General features: G+C 38.2%; 3 protein-coding genes across 16 annotated transcripts in view; 1 reads left to right on the forward strand and 2 right to left on the reverse strand.

Moving 5' to 3' along the window:
- Positions 1-13,308: 13,308 nt before the first annotated feature.
- Positions 13,309-15,471, reverse strand: LOC114270779 (uncharacterized). Its single transcript, XM_082908380.1, has 4 exons — positions 14,895-15,471; positions 14,702-14,784; positions 13,566-14,615; positions 13,309-13,485 (listed from the first exon to the last, which is right to left on the reverse strand). The coding sequence occupies exons 1-4, from the start codon at positions 15,469-15,471 to the stop codon at positions 13,309-13,311; spliced, it is 1,887 nt and encodes a 628-aa protein (XP_082764506.1).
- A 69-nt stretch (positions 15,472-15,540) lies between these two features.
- Positions 15,541-16,624, reverse strand: LOC145813111 (uncharacterized). Its single transcript, XM_082908381.1, has 3 exons — positions 16,562-16,624; positions 16,185-16,211; positions 15,541-16,050 (listed from the first exon to the last, which is right to left on the reverse strand). Exons 1-3 carry the CDS (start codon positions 16,622-16,624, stop codon positions 15,541-15,543), a joined length of 600 nt encoding a protein of 199 aa, XP_082764507.1.
- Positions 16,625-17,414: 790 nt separating this feature from the next.
- Positions 17,415-26,505, forward strand: part of LOC114270766 (serine/threonine protein phosphatase 2A 55 kDa regulatory subunit B beta isoform) — a 31,751-nt gene continuing 22,660 nt past the window's right edge. For 13 of the 14 annotated variants that reach the window (XR_014356884.1, XR_014356885.1, XR_014356887.1 and 10 more), the window contains exons 1-7: positions 17,461-17,769; positions 21,186-21,289; positions 21,504-21,605; positions 21,727-21,846; positions 22,713-22,901; positions 23,022-23,113; positions 23,363-23,481. Coding sequence is in view for 6 of the 14 variants with exons in the window: in XM_028212352.2 (XP_028068153.1) it covers positions 17,676-17,769; positions 21,186-21,289; positions 21,504-21,605; positions 21,727-21,846; positions 22,713-22,901; positions 23,022-23,113; positions 23,363-23,481 (820 nt within the window). In the remaining 8 variants the exon portion in view is untranslated. Of the gene's footprint in view, positions 17,770-21,185; positions 21,290-21,503; positions 21,606-21,726; positions 21,847-22,712; positions 22,902-23,021; positions 23,114-23,362; positions 23,482-26,505 lie in introns of all 14 variants that reach the window. The other variant, XR_014356886.1, reaches the window with a different exon arrangement.

Here is a 26,505-nt window from a genome sequence, read left to right on the forward strand (position 1 = left end):
TAAGATCCTTCTTATTACCGAAAACTTTTCTCAGGACGAGGCCCCCAACTTTGAACTCTCTTGGGTTTACCTTCTTGTTGTAAGCCTTAGCAAGCTACTGCTGATATGCCTTCAGCCGAATTGCTGCTCTCTCTCTTCTCTCTTCCAGCAGGTCTAGATCTTGGGCCAAGAATGCCTTATTAGTCCCATTCTCTACTCCCTGGGTTCTGATTTCAGGGATGCCGACTTCTAATGGGAAAACCGCTTCAATGCCATAAGCCATGGCAAAAAGAGACTCCCTAGTTGATCTTCTCGGCGTAATCTGATATGCTTAGAGCACATTAGGCAACTCCTCCACCCACTTCCCTTTTGCTGCTTCCAGCCTCTTCTTGATCCCATCCAAGATAGTTTTATTGGATACTTCTGCTTGACCATTGCTCTGAAGGAAACTTGGAGTGGAGTAGTAGTTCTTGATTTTGTACTTTGCGCAAAAGCTTTTGATTAACTTACTATCAAACTGTGTACCATTATCTACTATTATTTCCCTTAGGCAGTTGTCCAACAAGATCCATGCCCTACTGGGCAAATGGCCAAGGGCTGGATACTAGGTTCAAATATGATGCTGGTTGATGTATTAAAGGTGCAAACCTTTAACACTTCTCGCACTTTCTGACGTAGGCTTCAGCATCCTTCTACATGTAAGGCCACAAGTATCCCTAAGTGATGGCCCTATGAGCAAATGATCTGCCCCTAGCGTGGCTTCCATAGACTCTTTCATGAATCTCATACAGAAAGTCCTCAACTTGGGAGGGATGCGCATATCTCAAAAGGGGTCTAGTGAAGGATCTCCGGTAGAGATGGCCATCTGCTATTAGGCTGAACCTGGCCGACTTCAATATGGCCTTGTGCGCCTCTTTTCGGTCATCTGGCAGCTTGTCATCCCTGAGGAACATTAATATTGCATCCATCCAACTTGGACCCACTCCACACACATTGCCGCATATTCTGTTATTAGAGGTTCCACTCTTGGTCCTGTCAAGTAATCAATCGTGATTATCCTTGGCTCTCCCGACTTTATTGCACTAGCCAGGTTGTTCAAGGCGTTGGCTTGACTGTTGTCATCTCGGCTAACTTGTTGTTGCCAAAAATCTTGGAACAAAGAAAGCAATCTGACAACCTCTTTAACATAGGCTATCATTTGTTTATCTCGAGCTACATACTTGTCTGTTGCCTGATTCACAATAAGTTGGGAGTCACAAAAGACTACCACCTCATCGGCCTTCATTGCTATTGCCAACATCAACCCTGCAATCAATGTCTCATACTCTGCTTCATTGTTTGAGGCCTTGAATCCCAAACGCATAGACTGCTCTATCATTCACCCATCCGGCGATACTAACACTACTCATGCACCCGTTCCTTGATAGTTTGAGCTTCCATCGACAAACAGGTGGAAGAAATTGCTGATGTAAATGTCGCAGGGCTTTGGTTTCTCTTCTTTCTTCTGTTTTGCTAGAGTGGGGTTCTTAGGCCCCAGTTGGGTTTCTTCTTGCTCCCTTGGGCATCCCAAGTTGCAGCTCACCAGAGTCCAACGCAGGATGGCACCAGGGGTGAACTCGACCACAAAGTCGCTAGAACCTGGCCATTAATTGCTGTTTTGGGCCTAAACTCCAAGTCATATTGGCCCAACACTACTGCCCATCTGGCTACCCTGCCTATCAGATCTCCTTGCTGTAACAGGGACTTCAAAGGATGCTCAGTCTGTACCACAATCTTGTGGGCTTGGAAGTAGTGATTTAGATTTTGAAGCCATCACTAAGGCTAGTGTTAATTTTTCCAAGGGTAAGTACCTGGTCTCTGTACTTGCTAGGGTTTTACTTACATAGTATACTACCCTTTGTTCTTCCTTGTCTTCTTTGATTACCACTGCACTCATTACGTGCTCTGAAACTGTCAAGTATATGAACAATTCTTCACCAGGTATTGGATTTGACAGAACTAAAGTTGTTGTCAAGTATTTTTTCAAGTCAGCCAAGACGACTTCACACTCCTCTATCCACAAAAAATCTGTGGCCTTCTTCAACAAACTAAATTTTTTTTTACACTTATCAGAACTTCAGCTGATAAACCTATTCAGGCCTACCGCCTTGCCAGTCAAAATCTGGACCTGATTGGCTGACGTCAGGCTCTTTAAGTCAAGAATGGCCTTGATTTGATCTGCGCTTGCCTCAATGCCCCTTCTGGTAACCAAGTATCCTAGGAACTTACCAGATCCGACTCTAAATGCACATTTTGAAGCATTGAGTCGGAGCTGATATGTTCTCAAGCTATCAAAAACTACCTTCAAATCGGCCAGATGATTCCCAGGTTCTTTGGTCTTCACGACCATGTCATCAATGTACACTTCAACTGTCTTTCTAATCAGATGTTTGAACATCTTGGTCACTAACCTCTGATTGGTTGCCCTTCTATTCTTCAGCCCAAAAGGCATCACTCTGTAGTAGTGCAACCTTTTTAGGGTGATGAAAGTAGTCTTCTCTTCATCTGGGGGATACATCGCTATCTGGTGGTATCCCTTGTAAGCATCTACGAAGCTCATCCTTCCATGCCCTAAAGTGGCATCCACCAACTGATCAATCTTAGATAGAGGGAAGCTATCTTTAGGGCAAGCCTTATTCAGGCTAGTGAAGTCCACGCAGACCCTTCACTTACAGTTTTTCTTTTTCACTACCACAGTGTTGGATAGCCAAGTAGGGTAGTTCACCTTGCGAATGGCTTTGGCTTCCAGTAGTTTGTCCACTTCCTTCTCAACTGCCTCAACATGCATTAATGTTGGCCTCCTCATTCGCTAGATGACAGGTTTAGCCGACCTGTCTACATTGAGCATATGGCATGTGACCTCAGGGTCAATGCCTGGCATCTCATATGGCGTCTAGGAAAATACTTCTATGTTGGCCCGTAAAAAAGCCTTTATTCCTCATCCTTGGCCAAGCCTGAGCCGAGAAGGAAGAAGCGCTTTTCATCCTTGTAGACACCCCATTTTTTACGGCCCTTACGACTTGGACATCATCACATGCACACCTAATGATGAGTCTGTATGCTCGTCAAGTGCTTAAAGTCCTTAGCAGAATGCCACAGCTTTGAACTCTTCAAACTTTACACCTTTGTTGCCTCATTCTTGGACCAGACCTTGGTTCTCCAAGCCTGCAACCCTTGGTGGCCTATCGGCCGCCTTTTTGGGCTGCCGACCATCACTTTTGGTTGCTAGCCACCAGTGTTTTTTACAGATATTTTGTGACAACTATTTGCACAGATGCTTGCATCTGCTCTCACGTGTAGGGTTGGATATTCTTGAGGGAAATTCATGTTTTCTATATATAGGATGCCTCTCTCTCATGTTTTATGGTTAGAAAAATTTTAGAGCAAAATTTTTCCTTTCTTTCTACAATTTTCTCTCTCTCTCTCTCTCTTCCAAATTTCTATACTTCAGCCTATACATCCTTAACCTCTGCCTATACACCCTTAACCAAACTTTTTCATTTTTGAGCTTGGTTTGAGCTCTTGAAGGGTGTGTTGTTTTGATTTGTTGCCTTGAATTGATATTCTCCTCAAGAGGTATAAGGCTTTGCTTGTTGCTTTGTTTTATTTGCTATTATTCTTGTTGTTTTTCAACATTTTTTGAGCTATAAAATTTTTGTATTTTTTGGTTAAAACTTGGGTTCTAAGGCCATTAAAGGTTGAGGGGTGGTTCACCCTTCTTTGCACCTTGTTTCGAAGGACTTTACCTTTATATTTTCCATCCTTTTACTATTTGTTTTTGAGCTTTTAAACTCTGATTTTTAGAGTTATTTCAATGGCCAAAATCATGTTTTGAAGTCCAAATTTAGAAGGATTAGCCTCCCCTCCTTGTGTCTTGCTTACTAGCCTAGCTTGTGCTTTGTTTTAGCATATTAATCTAGCTATTTTTGTTTTAATTCCAGCGTGTTTAAGGACTGTTTTTAGACTTTTTTAGCACTATTTTTGGTTGATATTTGCATTTGAGCTTTGTTTTTCATGATTATAGTGTAATTGTCCTCATGAGTTTTGTGTTCTAGGCCTTAGACACCATCTTATTTGAGTTGATAGTGTTTATTTATGGCTTTCCATACTTGTGATCACTCTTAATCACCTCTACAACCTCCTTCCTTTCTTGGCTTTTGTTTTGCTTTGAAAGTAGTTCAAACTACTTATTTGTTTAAGTATGAGATTGAGATGTCATGCTTAATGGTTTAATCTCTTAGAGGGTTCATTACCAACGGTATGATGTTTCTTTCATGCCTAAGACAACTCTTGATTTGAGCCTTCTTTCCATTTAGAGGACTTAAACTCACCATTGGACTTAATGAATTAAAGAATGGTTGGTAATTAAAATGAAATAATTAATAAAATTGAGGCTAAAATGGTATAAGATAATAAAAAAGTTTTGAGTTCAATTGGACGTTAATTGAACACATGGAAACTTGAGGCATTTCATACTCATTAGTGATGAAATAATTCAAGTTTCTAAGTTCACCACTTCCCTTGATCAATTCATGAAAGAGAAGAGGTGTGTGTCTTATTTTGTTGCATTTATTGAAATTGTACACTTTGGTTCATGAGCCATCATGGAATGAAATTGCTTGAGTTGATGAGTTATGGATCAAGTCTTGTCTCTCCTTTGATTTGTTCATAAAAAAGAGAGGTGAGTTGTGCAAACAAACCCTTGAGAACACCCTGTGCATGCTCTATTTGTTTTTGTCGCAGCAAGGTGAACTGGACAGTAGTGGCTAGTAGGCTATCTGCAAAATTCAGCAATGTGTTCTTTGAGCAAAACAGAGATATTCTGGAAATGGACAAAGGTGTTAGTGTTCTATTGCGCAACAGAGACCTTCCGGAAGCAAAACAGTGGCTTTTCGGATAGAAACTGAGCACGTGCATGAGAATTCCTCGCATACCGAGCATGCTTAGTTTAAATATTTAGCTAGACGTTTGTTGTGATTAATTAGTTGTGGCTAGTTAATTTTTATAAGGTGTTGTAATTAATTAGTTAGTTAACTAGTTATTTGATTTCGTTTTGTAATTATTTTAGTTAACTAGAATAGTGAATTCATTTGTTGTAATAATTAGTTAAGTAGTTTAGCTAATTTCATTTGTTTTGTAATAATTAGCTTAGTTTTAATTAGTTAGTTTATTAGCTTAATTCATTCGGACTCTCCTCTGTGAGAGTGCAATGTAATAATATATATTTCTTCCAACCTCACGTCTTTCTCCTTTTTATTTATTAGCTTATGATGGTTAGTTTAGGAACATCATGTTTTATTTAACAGACTCCATGTTTTGCATCCACTTGTATTGCACGCACCGAGGCTCGGTTCATCATTCTAACTGCATTGTTAGTTCAATACTTCTTTAAATACATGCTTAGACCACATACTATTTCATTGATTCATATGCCATATTAGTAGTCGAGCCTATTAATTGCATTATCACATACGTTGCATTAGTCATATTGCATAGTTAGAAATCATGCATTTTTCTAATTCTTTTGTTTATTTTGGCTTGGAGTACTAGGTGAGCCTGTACTTGCTTTAGCATATCGCATGTATGTGAATGTTGCCATATCTAGTATGCTTGCCATGAGGCTAAGTGCTATAACTGCTTAAATGCCTGTGGATGAAGGCTAGTTGCTTGAATTGGAATAATTTGAGTAATGTTCATATGCGATCACTTTTTCAAATGATACATATGTCAAAATAATTTTGCAAACAAACATGAAATCAAGTGTTCCAATTCTTACAAGTTAGTCTATACTTGTGTGTGCGTATCACATAGTAATGCTAGCCTAATAAACCAGAGCATGAGCATATAATGTAGATAAGATTCATATCATAATTAGAAGAGGCCGATCTTTGATCGAACAGGCTTAGGTGCTCAAATTCATTTACGACCTTCCTCTCTCGTACCTAAGTTCTTGACCCAAGACAATCTTGGTAATAACGAACACTTGGCCTTTGGCACGAGTCATAGGTTTTCTAAATTTCCCAAAATATTTAGATGGCGACTTTGTATCTGGCAAAGCAGTCCATTTTTGACAATTTGATTCAAAATTGATTTTCCAAAAGATTTGTCGGATTAGGACTCTTTGGTGTTTATCTATTTCACATTGCACTTGTGAGATCAGATTCAGAACCGTGGGAGTCTGATACTGTAGGGCTTATTTCTTCTTTCGAAAGGGGGCGCGAAAAAGTCGAGCTACAATCCCCTTCTTGGACCAGAATTTTCTTCAAGGCTTCCTCATTCTTCTTGGCCGGTTCTTTGCCAACATCACCTAGGACTTCTATGTCCTCGTCATCAATTTCCACTTTTTGTGCCTCTCATACATTGCAGTTAGATTTCATTGTTGCCATGGAGCAATTCATTGCCTTCACTTGATCCCTTCTGACTTCCTGAATCCCCTATTCAGTTGGAAATCGCAATAGCTTGTGCAGTGTTGAGGGAACATCCCTCATTGCGTGCAACCATAGCCTTCCCAAGATAACATTGTAAGGGAAGGAGGTGTCAATTACTGCAAACTTTGTGCTTACCTTCTTGGTGCCTACCTGCACCTCCAAATTTATTGCTCCTAGGGGCTATGTCGGCGTTCCATTGAACCTGCCCATTGGGCTGTTGGACTGCTCCAAATCATCTCGGTAAAGGCCAAGCTCCTTGTAAAATCTGACATACATGATGTCACAAGAGTTGCCTTGGTTGATCAGAATGCGCCTTACCTGGTATTCTCCAACCTTGAGGGTTACCACCAGAGTATCGTTGTGTGGATGTTGTACCATGTCTAGGTCTGCCTCAATAAAAGACACCATCGGTCCCTGGTACTCGTTTGTCCTAGGCCTCTTTTGCTGGACCTGATACACATGTTGTATGTGTCTCACCTTTTGTGTCTCTCCTCGCATATCATTCTCATTAACTATCGAGTGAATTACATTGATCACCCGAGGTTCTGCTTGCTATGGTCATTGCAGTAGTGGTGCCGCCGGTGCCGAGGGAAGCCTTGCATGCTTTTTCCTCGTTCTGGCCTCATCCACTAGGTCCCTTAAGTGACCCTATCTGACCAGGTCTTCCAAGTGTGTTTTCAAGGCTCTACACTCCTGAGTCGGGTGCCTATCCTCATTGTGGTAGGCACAGTGCTTCCCAAGGCTCCTTCCCATGAACTCGCCAGGGACCTTTTCTGGCATCTTATAATATGGTTGGTTCCTAATCCTTTCTAGAACTTTGTAATTGGGATACAGAACACAGTGGTGATTGCCTGTGCAACCCTCAACCCTGTTTCCTACCTGTTAAAACCAGTATTACCTCGGCCTCGCTTTGACGAGCCGTTCCTCTTCTCCTATTTTGGTACCTTTGTTTCCGATGTGTCATCTTCTGCTCTGGCATATTTCTTGATCCGTTCCATGAGCTCCTCCATACTCTTTGGTAGAATTTTTTCCAGTGACTTTCGAAGCAGGCATTCATCTTCCAAGCCGTTCTTAAAAGACACAACCATCAATTCCTAGTTACATCCTAACATTCGATTGAATACCTCATAATACCTCTTGGCATAAGCCCTGAGGCCTTCACCCTCGCCAATTTTCAAAGCCATCAGGGAATCTACCCTTAGTGGTTGCAACTTGTTTGTAACGAACCTGGCCACAAACATCTCGGCCAGACATTCCCAACTCTTCACAGTTCCTTTCGGCAACTTGTGAAACCAATCCGATGCAATTTCCCCAAAGGATGAGGGGAATACCTTGCACAGCAACGGTTCGTTCCCGGTATACAAAACCATTGAATTTAGATATAAGTCAACGTGAAAGTTCGGATCGGATTTACTGTCATAAATTTGGAACCTCGGCATGTGGAACCTTTTTGGGGCCTCAAATCTATCCAACTATATGGAGAATGGCATTTTTAGCTTAACAGGGGATGTGACTTCGGCATTCTGTTGTTTCCTCTGGAGGTAGTCCCTCAAATCCTTCTTAGTCCGACCAGGAGCTCGGCTGTCAACAGATTTCAATCTTTTTGGTGCGCTACTCCCAGTGTCGTTATGTGTCCTCTTAGACTTCTCTTCATTCACCGTGTCAAAACACATGCCCTTCCCTTGGACATTCCGGGGCTCTTTGACATACGTCCCCTTGGTACGAGGTGTCCTCTACGAGTCACCTTTGACTGACTCTCCTCACCCGACATCCTGTGAAGGTCGATGTGAGGGTTCCTTTTCCCTGTCATGCTATGAGACTGCTGGGATTGTTTTCTGCCGGGATTATTTTCTGCCCCCCTTTCTGGGCATCAGTCTTGGTTCCTGGCATCGGCGTGTCCTGCAACAGAAACGGTGGTTGCATGATGTTGTTTTGTATTATGAAGTTGACAACCGATTGTAGATCTGCCAACTTGTTGCCATTTCCTTCATCTCGCCATCCCTCCTTAAGCATCTATTTTTCCATACCTGGAGGTCGCTTCCTTGTAATACTCATCTCAGCCTGATTTCTTCCAGGCATCTCCGTCCTTGCCGATGTCCTTATCCCTGGGATTCTGATCTTGTGCTCCTTCATTATGATTTTCTTCCTCGATGTTAAGATCAGCATGTTTACCACTCCCACATAGGATGTCGTCCCCGATCTTTTCTTTCTATCTGTCGTTGGCCATCTATTCTCCTTACGTTCCTACAGACGGCACCAAACTATGGGTGTTGATTTCTGATCACACAACCAAACGGGGAACTCAGCTGGAAAGCACTGGCAGAATAGATTAAGTCTGAACAACCTGTCATAGAAAAGATAGGAATCTGGAGGTGGTTTGTTCACCCAAGGGTACTTCGACGCTCAAGTCAGTAATCAAATATCTCTAAAAGATAGCAAATTGGGTTAAACTCACAAGAAGATCTTACTGCTCTCAGTCTATCACAGCTCTCTGAAACCCACGAAGGAGTAAGATTGATGAATTTATCACTATAATAGATTTATCCAAATTTATCACTGTATTGATATTTATCAAACCAGTTAATCACTTACTCTCTTTCATTGTCACACTCACACTTACATACATGCACACTTTCTTGCTTATTCATTCAAAAAAACACATTGACAGACTTACATATAGAAAATACTTTTCTCACAAAATTCTCCAAACATTAGTTTACAAGTAATTGACAGAGAGAATAATAAAGAGAGGTGTGATCTAAAGAATTTTTATATCTTTCATTATTATTATCACTATCTTACAAATCCAAAAAACCAAAAAAAACAAAAAAAGAAAAAAAAATTGCTAAGAACCAAACCCAAACAAAACCAATTTAAAACGCAAAAATATCTCTAACAAGGAATTTTTAATTCCTGCGTGATTGTCGAAGTTTTCCCAAAGGATCTCTGATGATAGAGTATAAATTGGCATTGGTGGAGTGTAGATCGAAGAAGATAAAGTGTAGATTGGAGATATAAAGTGTAGTCGGAGAAGACAATGTGTAGATCGATGACGGTGGCGGTAGATTGGCGACGATAAAGTGTAGATCAGTGATAGTAAGAATGTAGATCAACCATAGTGAAGGTGGTTGGTAAGCGATGGTAGTGGCGATCAACAATGGATGATGGTGATGGTAGCAGTGGATGGTGGTGGTAGGTGTAGTGGAGGTGGCGGTATGTGATGGTGGTGTGAAACTTCAGAAATAGTTGAGAGAGAGAGAGAGAACACTATTTAAGGCAAATGATAAAACAAGGGCAAAATTGGGAAAAGACTTTTGCAATAGGACTTATGTGGGAGCTTCTATTTGCACATACCAAATCCCCTTTTTGCACATCCTTCTCACTACACACACCAAAAAAATTAATTCCTAATTATTTTACTCACTACACACACATTTCATTCCACATCTACCCTTACACACACACACACATCCCCTGACCCTCAAACCCAGCTCTCCTAACGGTGCAAATACACTCATTGAAGCTGCATCTCTCACATTGATATCCCAACGGTGCAAATACACCCATTGAAGCTGCGTTGCATCTCTCACATCACCCTTTTTCACACATTACCCATCTCTCCCCATAGCTCCCTGCTTCACACAACTTTCATCCCCAAAGTTGCATCCATGAAGAAGCATTGAATTCCAGTACATTTTCATCTCCAAAAAAGCATTGAATTCCAGCACATTTTCAATCCTCATTCGTAGTTAGGTTAGTTTACTTTTCAATCCTCATTCCTATTTGAATTTGTAATGTAGAGTTTTGTATTAAACCATTTTCAAAACAAACAAGTTGTTCGGAACTGGTTTTCCGAAAGTAAACAATTTGTTCGGACGTAGAAATCCGAAAATAATCATTAATTTCAACAGTAGATTTTCGAAAAAATTTTATTGTTTCGACAGTTAACTTCCTAAAATTTTGAATTTGGACAACACTCAACTTCCGAAATTAAGTTTGTGTTTCGGTTTTCAACTTTTGAACAGAATATGTAGTTTTGGTTTTCAACTTCCGAACAGTTTTCTTCTTCTTCTTTTTTTTTTTTCTTTCCCCCATTCTTTTGTATATTCTTGTTTCAAGGGAGCTTCTATTTCCACATCCCCATTCCCCTCTTTATACACACTTAATAAAAATTATTTTTATTATAATTTTATTTTCAAGTGAAATTACTATTATAGACATTAATAAACACATTCGGAAGTTGAATGTCGAAAAAATAAAAATAAAAAATCGGATTTATTTTCGGAATTCTACTTCCGAACCAATTATTTATTGGAAAAGATGTGTAAAGAGGGGAATGGGTGTGTGCAAATATAAGCTCCCTTGTTTCAATTGTATAGTTATTAAACATATTATTTTTTGCTGATAATATGAATTCTGAATGTCAACAACGTGTCCCACCTACTGCTTCAAATAGACGACGTCATGAATTGGATATTGACCATGAACGGGGACGAGGGCGTGGGCGAGGACGATGTCAAGGTCGTGGTCGGGGTCGTGATCCAGTTTTGGTAGAATATGATATCCCCAGTGCCAGTCAAAGTCGGAGCCGAAGCCAAAGACGAGTTCAAGGTTATGATATGCCTGACATTGCTGTGGAGGATGCCTCTTTACCCAATTCTCCTACTGTCCAGGAAGAGGACCTTACTCATGCTTTTCCAAGTGGACAGACTGATCCATCAATACTACGGAGTTTCAATAGTCATGTCGCTGCAGCTGTTTGGCACGGGGAGGTAAACATTTCTAAGTATAAGTGAAATTCATTTCTATATGATTTTTTTTTTTCTTTTCTATGTGTGTTGTATGGTAGTTTTTAATGAGATATTATTTGTGTTATAAGAACGAGGGCCCCTAAAGTGTCATAATCACTCTTTGAAGATCCTTGCATGGCCATAGTGGTCAGTAGACAACAACACCAGATTCAAAGCCATTATTGAGCAGTCTGGGCTGTCACAGTTAGCTCGTTGCATTTATCGGTTCGTCAACAAGTTTCTAATCTCCAGTTTTGTTAAGAGATGGCAACCTGAGACGAACACATTTCACATGACAGTTGGTGAGATGACCTTGACCCTGGATGATGTTGGCACTATTCTTGGCCTTTCCATTGTAGGCAAATCAGTCAGCTTACCAGATGTGACAGATCATCATGGAGTTACACTACTGGTTTATGGCTTGGGGATTACTGAACGTGTAGCACATGAAGATGTTTCTACTTCTAGTGGAAATTCAGTCAGGCTTGAGTGGTTGCGAAGTCAGTTTGCTGTGTCACAGATTCAGACTCAGAGGAGGCTATACAGTGCGCTGCTAGAGCTTATTTGTTATTTCTGTTGGGATGTACGCTCTTCAGTGACAAGAGTGGCGGCAGGGTTCCTGTTGTTTACCTTGGCTTATTGATGGATTTGGGATCCATTCATACTTACGCCTGGGGTGCTGCTGTATTAGCATTTTTATACAGACAGTTGGGGTATGCTAGCTGGTCCAGTGTTAAGTAGATGGGTGGTTACATGACTCTTTTGGAGGCGTGGATTTATAAGCACTTCCGAGCATTCCGACCTCACCAAAACATGGGCTACAATGAAAACATGCCACACATGTACCATTGGGCATCTAGGAGAGAGGCGGGTTCCTCCATTGATCATTTGAAATCTTTTCGAGCGGAGCTTGATAGTTTGGTAGCGACTGATGTAAGTTTACTCGTCCTCAGATAATTTTAGCACTTTCCATTTATCTTACCCTTTATATACTTTAATTCAAAAACACTTTACATTTACAGGTTATTTCGGATCCATACCACAGTTGCAGAGACCGGCATCTATGTAACCCGGTTACGTTCTACCATGGATGCTTAAAGTGCTTAGACGTGGTCGAACCCTATCATCCAGATAGAGTTCTGAGGCAGTTTGGCAGGGTTCAAACCATCCCAGATGCACCGCTAGCTCCCAGTCGTGGTGCTCGAGGCAACATATCTGCATGATATACAGTCATGTATAGATACTTGGATAGGATCTGGGAGGCTTGGGATAACCACATGTTATCTAAGCAGCGGAGGAGCACACTAGTTCGTCAGCCTTGGGAATGTGTACCAGGTTACATGGATTGGTATAAGAATCTCACGCACCTATATGTTGAGCACATTGATGAACCGCGTGTCCATGACCATCAAGATTTCAGCCAACATGCCGATGTAATATATTATCGTCTTTATTGCATTTGTAACTTACTTTTTATTTTCTGATATGTTCCCTAACATATGATATTCTTTTCAAATGCAGCGTATTGCACATGCACTCTAGATTTCACATCCTATTATTGAGACTGGTTATGAGGAGGGGATTCGACATCCTCATCGACTTTACCAGGCTATCGAGACTATGACGCATGTCCTTGAAGGTCAGCACATTGACAAAGCTGGACCTAGTTCTACTGGACCTAGTTATACTGGAGGTCGCTTTTCATCTCCGACATTGACATACAGTCGTAGGCCTAGGCGTAGGCATACAGCTGATTCGTGACATGTTATTTGTTAGTTGATGAATTTTTTGTGGTGTTTTTTGTAAGATGATATTGTTGTAATGGTAACAGTGGTTAATATTTTCTTATTAGAATGGAATGGCAACAATAGTTGATACCATTGAAAATGACATTTTATTATTAGAATGGAATGGTAACAATGGTCGTTGATTTTGTAAATGATATTTTTTTATTACAATGGAATGGTAACAATGGTCGATAACATTCAATCCATGCCACAGAACACATCAACATCAAAAACACATCCATTAATTTCTTCCATAATTCTAACATTGTCAAATGCATACATGTGTCATGCGACATCAACAACATCAAATGTCTCTTGAGTAGCTACATTATCATGAACAATGTCCTTGAAATGTTGAATGTAGCGCACATATGTATCATCCCAGTCGACAGCGCAAGGGTGATGGTATTTTCGCCAATTAGTGGCTATAGGAGGAACTGGATGGCCTGGCTGCAACAAAACCTGCACCAAATGTCAATTGAGTTAGTGGTTATACCTCATAACTTCTTGTACATGCACAAATTGATAAGTTTCTGTTATACCTGGACGACATGATTTCCGTTGACAAACCCAATGGCAATCTTACGTCTATCAAGTTGAGGTACTGGCATTGTTCTAAGAGGTAAAAAGGTGAGACATTGCTGTAATGACAAGTGGTATAACACAAGATCGTAGCACGATGCAACAATATGCCCCATGTCTGGCATAGTCATCCAATGTGAGTATCCAAGACTGTCTTCAAAGTATGACAATATGCTTGTCAATTCTTCAAACCTTTCGTAGGACCCATAAAGTGTAATGTATTCCTCTTTGTGTGTGTGCAGCTCACCCAACAAATCACGCCTAACCTGAGCCCAATCATCTTCTGTATGACCAATTAAAGCAGTTATAGCCCTGAAACCACAATTCCTATCTGTAGTTACATCCTTTACAAACTTAATGTATGGTTTCAACCCAGAAGGGAAAGCATCAACATATGCACCAAGTTTCACTGTTCTAGTAATGTATACCTTCCCTTTCGTATTCACCTTCTCCTTTCCCTTAACAGGTCGCTTCTTCTTGGTTTCCAAAGTAGAAGCTAATGTAGTGATTTGAGTGTCCCCAGGTGAGACGGAATCATGTCCAGATTGCACTAACTCAAATGAACACGGGTCACGACGGGTAGAAACGTTGATCTTCTTATGATCCCGAGGACGTGTTTTGGGCTTCACCTCCGGCTCAACAAGAAAAGTGCTTCCCGGATATCTAATCTCTTTCAACTTCTTCAAAAGCTCCAACTGCATGGTTCTATCACTTTCATTAAACTTGTTCATAAACAAATCTACTTCTGCATGACAACTCACCTTCGTTTCCTCTTCTTTCTTGCATATGGAGATATGAAGTTGCCTCCACTGCGAGTGTATGGTAGCAAGTGGTATAGGACGATCTTGTCTGATGTAGTCAGTAATCTCATGGGCACAAGGTAAACCATGAGTGTGGTGAAGGACGCATCCACAAGCTTCAACATCAATACCAATGGAATTGGCTCTCTTACTCTCTACAAGCAAATACTCTAATGCAAAGATAGACACATTACCCTGTAACTCCCTGAACTGAGAAGGTTTAAATTGATGTTGCACAACAGTTAGACTTTTCGCAAATGAAGCCTTGATATCAATGTGTTGCAACTCAAGCAGACTGTGTATTTTCTCAAATAATGACTAAATTGAGACTTGACATGAACCCAATTGTCTTTTAAGTTTTGCATGTGTACTCTCAGCCCTGTTCAATTCAATGTAAGTCAAATTAAAATCAAGTACATGGCACTTATTAATAACATATTGAACAAAAGTAATCTTACCGGTTCGTTGTGACATTGCCACAATGCATACACGTGTCTGTCCATGCCGCTACAAATTTCTCCTTGTAAGGAACCAACCAAGTATCCATGACGTATTTGACTGCATCAGGATAACTACTAAATTCCTTAAGTAATGATTTAAGACGCTCATTGTATTGAATTTCAGAAGATGAATACACTAAAGAGTTCCACTCATGGTTGAACTTCTCCCATTTCTGTTGTGTCTCAAACATTTTCTTGCATTTGGTCAATACAATCTTATTGATATGCCAACGACATAATAAATGTCTGCCACTCGAGAATATCTTTTGTATGGCATTTATCAAGGTTAGCTCTCTGTCAGTAACAATAATTGTTGGCACAACAAAACCATCCATGACATCACGCAATGTAACTAACACCCACGCATAGTTATCGGCCCTCTCATACTGTAAGTATGCGAAAGCGACAGAGAAAGTCATTTCAGTTGTTGTCACTCCCACAATTTCAAGAAGAGGAAGACGATATCTGTTGGTTTTATATGTGCAATCCATAATTAATATACGTGGGAAAGACCGTGATAAGTCCAAACTGGTAGGATGTGCCAAAAACAAGTCTGTCACAGTCATCGTGGACTCTTCAGATCGATGGCGCTCAATGTAATTATACTTGGCCAATTCACCTAATAAGTGTTGCATCTATGATCTTCCAGCTCTCTGTACCACCTTTTTTCGATGGCGTACATTGTAAATGGTTTTAAGTGTGCTTACATTGAGGGCATCTCGATGTTTCAAGGTTACTAGGATTTCTTTTGGCCAAACCATGCTCTTTGACATATCCATTAACAATGTTTTCTCATCCTTTGATGGCCTCTCCGCATATGAATGTCCCTCAAGGTACTCCGCAGGTGGATGGCTATGCAATCCGCATACTACGGTCAATGTCCATTCATCATGTGTGGTAAACCTGTGAGCCCTCATATCAAAAGGACAACCACACTTCTTCGTACCGGTTATTCTTGATATATTGTTGCCATCATGTTTTAACTTCTTTGTCGCTCTATATTGGCCACTCCTCTCACAAGCAAGATACTTCCTGGGTCTTTTTTTCCTTTCACCATAGTCTGATGTTTTGATTACAATGACCAAACTATTTCTCTTTCCAACTTCATGTACCCAATTGAGCAATTCATCCTTACTTTTGAATACCTACAAAGTCAAATAAATATTATTAAACATTTACATTTGTTGAGCAATTCGAAACGTAATCATTATAATTTCGTAGAGTGAACCTATTCAATTGTGAATTAAGTAGTGTAATCCAACACAAAATCCGTACAAACCTGACTTCCTTGAGTTGGCACATATTCCTACATGTTTTGTATAACATTACAAATTTTTAATGGCATTATAAAGATTAATTTGCAATTCGAAACTGTAAATTTGGTATGCAATTTGCAAATTTGGAATATAAAATGGGAAAAAAAAAATTTACTTCATTCGAAAGTACAGTGTTGAACAAAATGCTAATTTTCGAAAGTAGTTGTCCGAATTAATTTAAAAATTTTGGAAGTTGAATGTTGTGAAAATTAACTTATTTCGGACAGCAACTTCCGAAATTAAATACTTATTTCGGTAGTAGATTTCCGAACAAAATAATATAATTCGACTCTGGTTATCTGAACGACGCTAGAAAAAAAAAAAAACAAGAGAAACTCACATTTTCTTCGCTATGTTTCTCATAAACATTTATTTGCTGATTTTCAGAAGACAAATCCTCCATAACAATGATGAATAAGGAAGGTTGATGCGTTCCCTTCTAGCTTAATGTATGATGAATGAGGAAGGTTGATGCTTTCCTTTCTACCTTAATGTATGATGAATGAGGAAGAATTCAACAGCTTCAACAGCTTTAATGGAAGAAGCTACGAACTTGGAGCTTCAATAGATGTGAAGTCTGGATGGATGTGCATTGAGACGTTTTGAATTGGGTATGGTGTCTAAAATAGTAATTTCACTTAGGGATAAAATTATAATAAAAATAAATATCATTAAGTGTGTGTATAGAGGGGATTTGGTGTGTGTAGATAGAAGCTCCCGACTTATGTGTGCATAAGACTCTAGTCAGGACCTAATGGGTAATAAGATAAGATAAAATAAAATAAAATAAAGAAAGGACTGGTTGGTAGATGACCCTAAAATTTATTACAAATTAGTGTTATATATAATATTTTGCAAAAATTAGTTAGTGTTATATATATATATATATATTATGTAAATTAGTGTTATATATTATATAAGTACTTGATAATTATTTAATATTATTTTTCAATCAATTAGCAAATTGAAACTACCTAAACTGCTTAGACTTCGATTTGATTAGTTAACAATCCGCCATTCATAATTTGATTTAAATTTTATATTTAAAATGTATCAAACCGCACCACGCACCCTTACTTATGGCATGTTTGGTTTTGCTTCCAAAAAATTACCCCCAAAAAAAAAAGGGCCTTAATAATGTAATGGACTTAGGCTAAGCCTTTTAAACGATGGGCCTCAAACCTAAGCCCACTAAACTCAGTTGATTCAGAGACAAGAAGACAAATTGGTTTTTTCGACATTTTGCATATCGTGACGCGACTGAGAAACATTTTCCGGGAAATCGAGTGGATAAGAAAGCTCAGAATTATCAAAATCAGAATCAGAATCAGAATCTCACTGAGAATGTGTGTCTGTGTGTTTGCTTGCACACACCAATTGCGAGTGTAAGCTTTAATGGCGATCTCAGCATGAGCTCGAACGCAGCGATGTCGTAGTCAGAATCAGAAGTAGCCATGACTTTGAGCACAGAGTCTTCTCCTTCCTCTTTGGTGTGGAAATTTTCTCAGGTTTTCGGCGAACGAAGTCCCGGAGAGGACGTTCAAGATGGTTACTCTCTCTCTCTCTCTCTCTGCAAATATGTATGTGTGTATATATGTATCATGTTTGGATTGAGTGATTTGAAGTTTTTTTTTTTTTTTTTTCCTATTTCTCTTTGTAGAATGATTGAATTCTCTTACAACCTACGAATCTCTCCAGGATGGTAAGAGAAAAGAAAAGAAAAGAAAAGAATTGATTACTAATTTTATATAATATTAAAATTGTCTATTTAGTAATAAAGAAATGAAAATATAAAAGTTATTTTAATTAGGGCAAATTACATATACACCCCTCGAGGTTTGGCTAAATTACAGATACCCCTGAGGTTTGAGAAATTACGAATTCCCCCCTGAATGCTATATTTGCATAAGAAATTAGGGGGTAATTTGTTATGAAATATAAACCTCAGGGGGTAAATTGTTATGAAAATACAAACCTCAGGGGGCGGGATGTAATTTCTGAAACCTCAGGGGTATCTGTAATTTAACCAAACCTCGAGGGGTGTATATGTAATTTGCCCTTTTAATTAATATAACTTTTATTTTTTTAAGTTTTTTATTTTTTATTTTCACCGAATCTCTCCAAAAGAGATTGGAGAATATATATATATATATATATATATTCCTGTCCAATATATTAAACTGGCGCAGTGGTGTTCTATGCTATTATGAAAGTTGAAATATTATGATTTTGTGTTAGGTGATTGAGAAATATGAAAGTGAATGATAATTGATAAATTCCGCTATCAGATATGGCAAACACAATCTTTTATTTTCTCTCCTAAATTTCCAAACATAGGGTGACAACACTGAATCATATGTATATTGCTTTTGTGTGAACTGCAATTGTTTACACATTTTCTTGGTTTTTGAACCTAGAATATGATCCAATGGTGATGGATTATGAACCTGGAGTAATGTCTGCATAACTTTAATTCACCTGACATGCTATGACCCTAGGTTTAGTTGAAGTGGCATTGTGTTTGACAAAGTTTTATGAGCATGGACTATGCCATAAATTTTGTTTAGAGGGGACCAAAGTTTAGCCACCAAAAAATAAAAAAATAAAAAAATAAAAAAGAAAATACAGAAAATCAATAAATCTATATTAGTTATTTCTTAATGCTTATTTCGATGACTTCATATTAGTTTGGGAGTTGTATAATTTGGATCTTAGTGTATGACTGATTAGACAGTCATTTTAAGGCTTTTTATTGGTTGAAATAATTTATATAAATAAAAATTCTACCTCTATGATTTTTATATTAGAAAAAAGCAACAAATGCTACTTTTGGTCAAAGTACATATTGATACTTTCATATTATGTGTGAATAGTTGTGTCACATCCTGGATTTACACAATCCGACCTACGAGAAATAATCATAAATGATAAAGAAAAGACAATAATAAGGCTAAGTTTGGCATCTTAAAAAAAAGTCAAAAAGTTAAAAAGTCACTATCCTATTTAAGTCACATCATCTTATTTAAGTCACATCACCTCTCTACCACATCACTTCAAACCTAATCCATATTTCATAAAAAGTCAAAAAGTGCACTTATTTAGAATATCCCAAAATGAGCCTAAATATAATCAAAAGGCCTCTCTTGTATAAATGTATGTCAATGTTATACATCCTATATTTAAGTTAACATCTAAGTGGAGTTAATATACAGTACGTAATCCAAAAGCAACAACAGTTAAATGTAAACTAAAATACCCTAAAACTTACATCAAATAAAAAGGGTATAGCCCTTACGAAAGATGGCACTCGGCCTATATAAAAAGAGGGCCCAAGGCCAACAAATCAAAAGTACTCTTTCTCAACTCATGCGCACATCTCATGCCTCGCCTCAAGGGTGGGACACGCCATCAATACCTGAAAAAGATTTCAGCCACGTAGGGTGAACATGTAGTCCAATAGGGTAATCTTTCGCAATGTAATATATCTCTACACATGCACATGATCATGATGCTACATATGTATAGTATGCTCAAAATGATTTCTCATTTCATAAAAAGGGTTATGTCAATTCCGATGACCAAAAATCAAACATCGTCATAAAGATAATGTTTTTCAATTTCATTACTATCAACCCGGTGAATCCTCCCAAGTACATGTATCTACCAGTGGTCATCGCTAAGCAATCCCTATTCTAGTGAGCTATTAGAAGCAACACTCTACTAGTGACTTTCACTAAGCATCACCTAAACACCATCAAATTTACCGGCTTCTAATCGAAAGGACCTTAGCACCAACACCGCACGGGTTTCCGGTCTTTTACCAAGGACTATTGAAAGAATTTGTGGAAGAAAAGGAGAAGGGAAGGAAATTTGTGAACAAATAGCTTCTATTTCATTCACCTTTTCCTTTCCTTTTCTTTTCACAAATATCCACAAATATCAAGTATGGGTGGTTGCACAAGAAAACTGTAAGATATGGTAACACCAAAACTGATATAGAATTTAAACGTGCCAATAATGCGACAAAACCAAACCCTCTATTCCTTATAATGAATTGTTGCAAACTGCTCTTACTTTAGTGACCAAACCCTACATGCTCTTTCCCTTCCTTTCTATTTGTAGTTTTTGATTTCTATATTGCTATTCAAGTACTATCTATCAAAATAAAAATAAAATAAAGTAAGGTTTAATGAAGAAAAAGAAAAAGAGAAGATGAAATTGACATTTCACTATAGAGAAGGAAGCTTGCCTTAATTGAAAGTGAAATTGACATTCTTAGTTTTAGTGATTTAACTTCTCACTTGAGCATTAACTTTGTGCATTTTCTTGATTGGTCAATTAGTCCTATAGATTATAGTTGCAAAAGGGGTTCTTTTTTATTTTTTGCTCAAACCATCTACCAGACTAAGTGTAACAAAAGCCTAAGACAATCTCTTCATAAGTGTAACAATAATGTGCACCTAAGGTGCATGCTTCAGTGATGTGCAAACCTTTGGGGAGTATATGTCTAGCCTAAGAATTAAAGCCGTAATACTTAGTCTTGAGTTGAGGCAAGCCTCAATAAAGTCTTTTAAGACTTGAACACAACCATATTTTAATAAATAAGATTTGTTGACCTTGAATGAGGGTGGGCTTTAGCGCAACAGTAAGATTGTTCCATTGTGTCACAGGTACGAAATGCAAAAATAGTCTCTGAGCACGTGGGGGCAAGGTTGCATATATCTAACCCTCACAAGACCCCATAGTGGCAGGAATCCTCCTGCACTAGGCTGCCCTTAACATTACAGGAGAATGTATAAGAATATTACAAAATATAATTGTTTTATCTAATTCCTTGGAATTTTATGCTAATTTGTAGTTTGATTTTTTTTTTTCCTTTTTTTCTTTTGATTTTGACGGATTGCTTTGACATTATGTCATTGTGTCATTATTTCTGACATTGTAAACTTTGGCTTTTCTTCTAGCTGACATCATATCGTCGATTGAATTCGAGAAGAGTGGTGATTATCTTGCTGTTGGAGATCGAGGTGGTCGTATTGTAATTTTTGAAAGGAAGGCTAATAAAGATGTGAGATTGATGCATCAACTGAGAGTATTTCTATATATATATTATCTAGATCTCACCTGGCAAGAGCTATTACTCTCTCTCTCTCTCTCTCTCTCTCTCTCTCTCTCTCTCTCTCTCTCTCTCTCTCTCTCTCTCTCTGTGAGGTTGGTAGTTCCATTTATTTATTGGACAAATGGAAACTATGATCCATTTATTTTTTATTTTTGGCTTTTAGAGTTTGGGTGAGCACCATACTCATTTGGAGAAATTGGATTTTGTGGACACACACCATCCAGAATTCCAATATAAAACTGAATTTCAGAGTCACGAGCCAGAGGTATGCTTTATATGTTACGATTTGTCATCTAGAAATTATAATTTCTGTTTCAATTAAAATGGTGCATATATTTGGCTTTTGATGTGCATTGCAGATCCTGATGTATTCCCATTTTATATAGTTTGATTATCTGAAGAGCTTGGAAATCGAAGAGAAGATTAACAAAGTGAGATGGTGTGCAACACCTAATGGATCACTGTTTATTCTTTCAACAAATGATAAAACTATAAAACTGTGGAAGGTATGGAATTCTTAGAGAAAAGAACTCTAATTATTAAGAATTTACCTTTACCTTCAATTTCTATTCAAAGAAATTTAGTTCCCGCCTTGCAGGATGATTGTGACATCTTTACCTTTTCCATTTTGCATGTTGTTTGATTGTGATATCAAATAAACTTCGAAAATTCATAGAATTTTACGTTCTACACTTCCGAATTTCGTTATGTAAAAATAATCTAGACGATAACTAATTTTTCACTCAACAGTTTATTTTCTTGTTGTAAAGGAGAAATTAATGTATCAGATTAGATATATTCTAATTTTAATTTTCATATATATCTGATATAGAGATGACTCTGAATCTTGTGAGGGGAAATTAAATGAAATTATATGTGGTTATAGGCATAAGTCAGCCCAATAGCAAGGTCAAACTTGATGTACATCTTTATGGTTAGGAAAATAGTAAACATCGCATGAAAGGCTCCAGTGTAAGAACCCAAAATTGGAGTAGTGGGAGCTCCATTTATAGAAAAATCGAAAGAACTAAAATTCTGTCAAAAAGTTCAAAGAATTACAATAAGGGGTTCAATTTTCTGATCTGACTTACATGAAACTAATATAAAATATGTGATCTCTTTATGATCTATTGGTTTGTTTACTTCTTTGGATGTTCTGTGTACAAAAAAGTGGCGCAAGAAACTACTAATTATTGTGGAGAACATCACTCGTTCACTGTTACAGGTAACAGATTGTAACTAAACTAGATACTGAAACGAAGTTGTCTACCTCTAGTCATATATAGACTGGAGGTGTTCTGTGGGGTCAATTTACTACTAGTCACTTACTATAGTTGTGCTGACTTATTGCTTTTGTGGTTTTTGTACCAAGGTTAAGGAGCATAAAGTGAAGAAAGTTAAAGAAATGGACTTCAACCCATTTGTATGTCCTGAAAATGCGCTTTTGGCTGCGAGTTATGTCAGTGGGCAACATAAACCATCTTTTGGTAATGGTTATTTTTTAGAATGGACAGAAAAAATGACGAACAACACATCGCCATCTCATGAAGGGGATACCGAGGTAGGTATTTGTGTATCGTGGAAATACTTGTTCGATTGTTTACCATTTGTGTTCTCATAATTTTACGGGTTTTAGTAGGAACATCGAACAGTGTATAATACCAGTTTGCTATGGTACTAGGTAGCAAATATTGGAGATGGTGCTCCTGCGAGATGTCGAAAGGTGTATGGTCATGCTCATGATTTTAATATTAACTCTATCTCAAATAATAGGTAAATTTGAAGTTGATATCTTAGCTGATAATTTTTTCCTCTTTGTATATGATGTTTTACTATTGCTTACAATACAGAAAGATTTAAAAGAGCAAGCTTTTCTAAGTTTGTTTCCCTCCACACGCAGATGTTCAGGCATCTGTATGTCTGAATCAATCCACGTATTTACCATAAAATATTTCATGTTATAAAAGGGCAAAACTTTAGTATTGTTCACGTAATTAATTGAGGAGTTTAATTCTTCTGCAGTGATGGTGAGACATTTATTTCTGCGGATGACCTTAGGATAAACTTGTGGAATCTTGAGGTCAGTGATCAGTGTTTCAATATTGTTGACATGAAGCCATCAAACATGGAGGATCTTACAGGTAATTTTTGCCTTCATCTGTTGAACAAAATCATACATTGCATCTCTGTCATTGTTTTTTAGGTTTCACATGCTCTTGTTCAATGTTTGGTTCATCATTTTCTTATTTTATGTGCTACTTGTGATGAATACCAACATATTGAAAGGGAGGTGATAATTTTAATTATGCAAAAGAACCTTCCAAGACGAGTATAACTTCTTTCTTGGCTCTCTCGTTTGTTTGGATGTAAAGGGTTTGCTTTTTTTGATTTCCAATTATTGGAGGGCTGTTTGTATTAGTGTGTTTTCTGTCCTTTTCTCTTGTTCTTTCTTAGAGGACATCTTGTCCTTGCTTTGTATCTTTTTTACATTTAATGAAATCTTTTTGTTGCTGGTCAAAAAATAAATAAATAAATAAATAAATAATTGTGATACGTATTTTTTACAAACTTGATTGTTCTTTGACATCATGAATTGTTTGCCGACAAGTCTTAGAATCACAAGGTTCTTGTGTAGATTGAAAGAAGGAACTTATATTTCTATAAGTTGTAGGGTTGTTTGAAGGGCTGCAGTGGTCATACAAAATTTGAGTTATAATATATTTCTATAGTTGGAGAACTTCAATTTTTTAAGTTAGACCCACAAAGTTTGAAATTATCGTTAGGTGAACCTCTGAATTCATTTAATTGGTATCAAATTATTTAGAAAAAAAATAGATTTTGGAATGTTTTTCTTTGGGTATTACAACAACCTACACACAACTTTGGTGTTAGATCATTCCCTCTTGTTCCTCTCAAAGCTACTGATTGAATCACCTTGTCAACTGAAAGTCTGAAACAACCACTCTGTTTCGTGTCACCTAGTTTGACTTGCTCAAGCTTCGAAATTTTGTATGATCAACTATTTTTAGCCCATTTATCAGGGTAAAAAGAAATTATGTTTCGTGTCACCTAGTTTGGGGGTTTTAATGGACCCTACTTAATGTCATTTACCTTTCTTTTCTAATACGTGTGTAACATTTTTATTTTATTTTTTCCATGTGCCACCTTGGATAACTGTTTTATGCTTCGTGGGAGAACCTTATGCTGATTGCACGTACTGATATAGATTACTCTAGATTGAAAAATGGGTTTGGAACACCCTCATATAACCACTGAGAAAATTATGCAGAGAGAAATTGGGAAGAGCTTCATTTGGGTGTATATGTATGCAAACAGACGTGTAGAGTACAATTTTTTAATTAGCTTTTCCACAGAACCTAAAGATTTCAACTGTCCAGATGGCCCTAAATGACTTGCTTTTTTCCAGATGATCCCTATGGAAGAAGGTTCTAGAGCATGCTTTATCTATTTCCATTTGAAAGAAACTCAAGGAAATTCGCATTGAGCTAAAAGAATATGCTATTGTTGTCTATTGGTGCAGGAGGTTTGAAGTAGAACAAATGAGATGAAATTGAAGGCAACCAAAATGGGAAAATATGAGATTATCTAGCACATTTGTTTTCAGTTTCCTTAAAAGTGTGTTTGGGTGTTCAAGTTTTCATCAGCGTGTTTCTTTATTGGCTAGATGCTGGAACATTTTAATGGTTATCAATTGAGAGTTCAAGGCCATATTCTCCCTAGTTAGTGTTGCACATGTAAAGCAGCTGGAGGGTCCCATCTTCTTATGTGTATGTCGTTGGAGCATGTGTGAAGGTGGAGTCACACACAAAATAAATAGTATAAGGGTTGGGTCTTAATATTCATTAGATGGGCTCTCCATTTGCAGTGCTTAAGCTCTTAAGTGAGTAAGAGTTTTAAAGAATGTATGTTGGGTCCGAGTGTTAAGCGTATGGTCACTAGAGTTTCTCCCTAACAAATTGGGCTGGTGATTGTTGCTTAGTCATAAGCTTCCCGATTCCCTAACAACTAGTATCATAGTCGATGGCTGACGATTTATGGGCGGACTATCTTGGAGCATTGATGTTGGTGGGCTTTCATGGGGACTCTCGATGGAGTAAGAAAAATCCATGGCGACTCTTGATGGAGCAAGAAAATTTCTGGTGCACGTGGAAAGGTTGGACCGCGGTAAGATGGCTCTCAATGGAGCATGGTCTGTGGGTAAGACAAGATGGACTCGATATTGGAGAGATAGATCAAGATTGAGGGGTGTATGTATGATCTATGACGAACCTGCAGATGATAGATTGTAAAAATTGATGTATTATTGATTGATTGTAGTTGATATATTACAATGATTCCTATATATAGAAGAGAAGATGTGGGAAGAGAATAGGTGAGTGTGTAGTAGGTGAGGATTAGGTGGAGAGTAGGTGAAGTAGGTGAGTGTGTAGTAGGTGGTAGTGGTAGGTGTGTAGTAGGTGAATTTTAACAGCCCCCCGCAAACTCAAGGGGGATAGGAACTAACCAACTTGAGTTTGGAGAGAGTAACAAAACAAGAAAATACATAAAAATAAAAGAGGATAGGAGACACTGTATGGTCGTGTCAGACCATTGGTGAAGACACTAGATGGTGGTGTCATAACGTTGTAGAGGACACTGTATGGGGGTGTCATAACGTTGTAGAGGACACTGTATGGTGGTGTCATAACGGTGTAGAGGACACTGGATGGCGGTGTCAGACCGATGTAGAAGACAGTTTATGGGGTCATGTCGGACCGTTGTAGCAGACAATGTTGTGACAGTTGTTGTGACAGTTTACAGAGTCTTGCTGGACCCTTGTAGAAACTAACCGGAATCAATGTCGGGACAGTTTACAGAGTCTTGTCGGACCCTTGTAGAAACTAACCGGAATCAATGTCGGGACAGTTTACAGAGTCTTGTCGGACCCATAAAGGAGCTAACCGGAATCAATGTCGGGACAGTTTACAGAGTCTTGTTGGACCCATAAAGGAGCTAACCGGAATCAATGTCGGGACAGTTTACAGAGTCTTGTCGGACCCATGAAGGAGCTAACCGGAATCAAGGTCGGGACAGTTTACAGAGTCTTGTCGGACCCTTGTAGAAACTAACCGGAATCAATGTCAGGACAGTTTACAGAGTCTTGT

The sequence above is a fragment of the Camellia sinensis genome, chromosome 15 (genome assembly GCF_055761805.1).
Source record: "Camellia sinensis isolate YWXY chromosome 15, ASM5576180v1, whole genome shotgun sequence".
Classification (NCBI taxonomy): Eukaryota; Viridiplantae; Streptophyta; class Magnoliopsida; order Ericales; family Theaceae; genus Camellia; species Camellia sinensis.